General features: G+C 32.6%; 1 protein-coding gene across 1 annotated transcript; it reads left to right on the top strand.

Annotated features, from left to right (window-relative positions):
* LOC7462338 (dynein light chain 1, cytoplasmic) lies at positions 1-1,015 on the top strand. Its single transcript, XM_002317470.4, has 2 exons — positions 1-422; positions 638-1,015. Exons 1-2 carry the CDS (start codon positions 114-116, stop codon positions 824-826), a joined length of 498 nt encoding a protein of 165 aa, XP_002317506.3. The 5' UTR covers positions 1-113; the 3' UTR covers positions 827-1,015.
* Positions 1,016-2,047: the final 1,032 nt, after the last annotated feature.

Genomic DNA, 2,047 nt, shown 5'->3' with positions numbered 1-2,047 from the left:
TCTCTCTTCATAAATCACAGGCTATCAGCATTTTTTCTCCATAGAAGACCAGAAGAGCCGTAGCTCCACTCTCTGTCTTGGCTTCTTGTCTCTTTGTTTTTTTGTTTTGGTTCATGGACGGCATGGCCTCTCGAAGATATCAAGAAGAGGAAGCTGGCTCGAAACAACATTATCCCACCGTTCAAATTAGTCAACAAGAAGCAACAGTAATGACCCAAGATAGGTCTCCGACAGAGGAATTCAGGATTAAGCTTGCTGCCATTGCTTTAAGCTTAAATGTAAGGTTAAGATCTTCCGACATGCCAGTCGACATGCAAGAACGAGCCCTTCGCTATGCAAGATCGTTTCTCGACAAGTCACCATCATCAGCAGCTCCCAAACCCCGCCCCAATCTTACCCTCCTTGCTCGTGCCCTCAAAAAGGTCTCTCTTCTCTCCATCTCCAAACAGTATGTATGTTCGGCTCAGTAGTTCTTTGATACTCCAGTATCAGAGGATTTAACTAGTGGCTAATCCAATGCCATAGCAGTAATCGTTTTCATTTTCAAAGTGATTCTAGCTAGCATGTTTTAATTAACTAGTTATGTAGCCATATGGAACTGAGTCTTAAAAACGGAGCTGGGTTGTGTTTTGGACAGGAATTTGACTCGGCATACGGGGTGGCATGGCACTGCGTGGTAGGGAAGAGTTTTGGGTCCTTCGTGACTCACTCACAAGGTGGGTTCATTTACTTCTCAATCGACTCGCTGTTTATTCTTCTCTTCAAAACAGAGGTGCAACTGGTCACCGAATTGGAACCTTCTTCTCAATCAGTAGACTCGCTCTGAAGGTTTCGCAAAGGATAACTGATTAAGTTTAGTCCCTAACTTTCCTTTTCTTTTTAATATCTTAAACTTTGTAGTCTTTATTTTATTTTATTTTATTTTTATCAACAATGTAGTCTTCCTGTCTATTCTTCAAAAAGCACGGTCATCGTGTCAACTTTGTGCATGGTCAAGTGATCATATTTCCTTTCATACTAGACTCACAGTATTTTTCTAGTAAAATATTTAGGTATTGAAAATAAGTATTTTTTTAAAATAAAAATTTAATTATTTAGGTTATAGTTTTGAAAAATTAAATAAACTGATTTTATTTGTATTATATAAAAAAGATAATTATAGCAAACGTTAAAATTAATATATATAAAAGCCATCACGATAACATGCGGAAAAAAAAAAACTTCTCCAAGAGAAAAAAAGATGATATCATTTAATTTTTAGTTAATTAAACATGGAAGGACATATTAGATTAAAAAAAAAAAAGAGAATGGTGTGAAATATCTTATGTTTAATTTTTATCAAATAAATGAGGGTGATGAGATTCGAACTCGTGACTGTTTGGTTATCAAAACTCCCATACCATACCAAAGAATCATTTCACCCAAAAGCTTAAGTTCTTAAATGAGGTCCTAAGATATGATTTATATTATTTTTTAACACGGGTAAAAAAAAATAGTGTGAGCCAATCCGAGTCAGCAGGGTAGACATGTACTATGGATATTAAAGGGCAAGCTAGTCCAAATTAAATTGACAAACTTGCATCTTAGGTCATGATATCGGGATAATTCGATAGAATTTTTTTTGAAGATAATTACAAAACCATTAAAAAAACAACGTTGAACGACGATATTAGAAAAGAAAATTAGAAAAAAAATGTTAACCCCCATTAACTTTTCAAACTCATGACCTGGATCATCAGATCGGAAGCAACGAATTTTTATTTTGAGAGTTAAATTGAAAAAAATAAAAATATTAATAAAAAAATAATAATAATAAGGATCAAGATAATAATAAAAATAATACACAATTAACTTGGATTGAAGGGTAAAATTAAAAACAATAATTTTTTTTATAAAAGAGTTAAGAAAAAATAATAATTAAAAGAATAAGAATGAATTTGAATATACCAAAACATTATAAGAAAAATTAAACATATAGAATTTCTCAACGTATTTTTTTACAAAGATAAATGTTAAATGTAAATAAAAAACTTATCCACGTATCTAA

The sequence above is a fragment of the Populus trichocarpa genome, chromosome 11, assembly GCF_000002775.5.
Source record: "Populus trichocarpa isolate Nisqually-1 chromosome 11, P.trichocarpa_v4.1, whole genome shotgun sequence".
Classification (NCBI taxonomy): domain Eukaryota; kingdom Viridiplantae; phylum Streptophyta; class Magnoliopsida; order Malpighiales; family Salicaceae; genus Populus; species Populus trichocarpa.
This window is presented reverse-complemented; position numbering and strand designations above follow the sequence as displayed.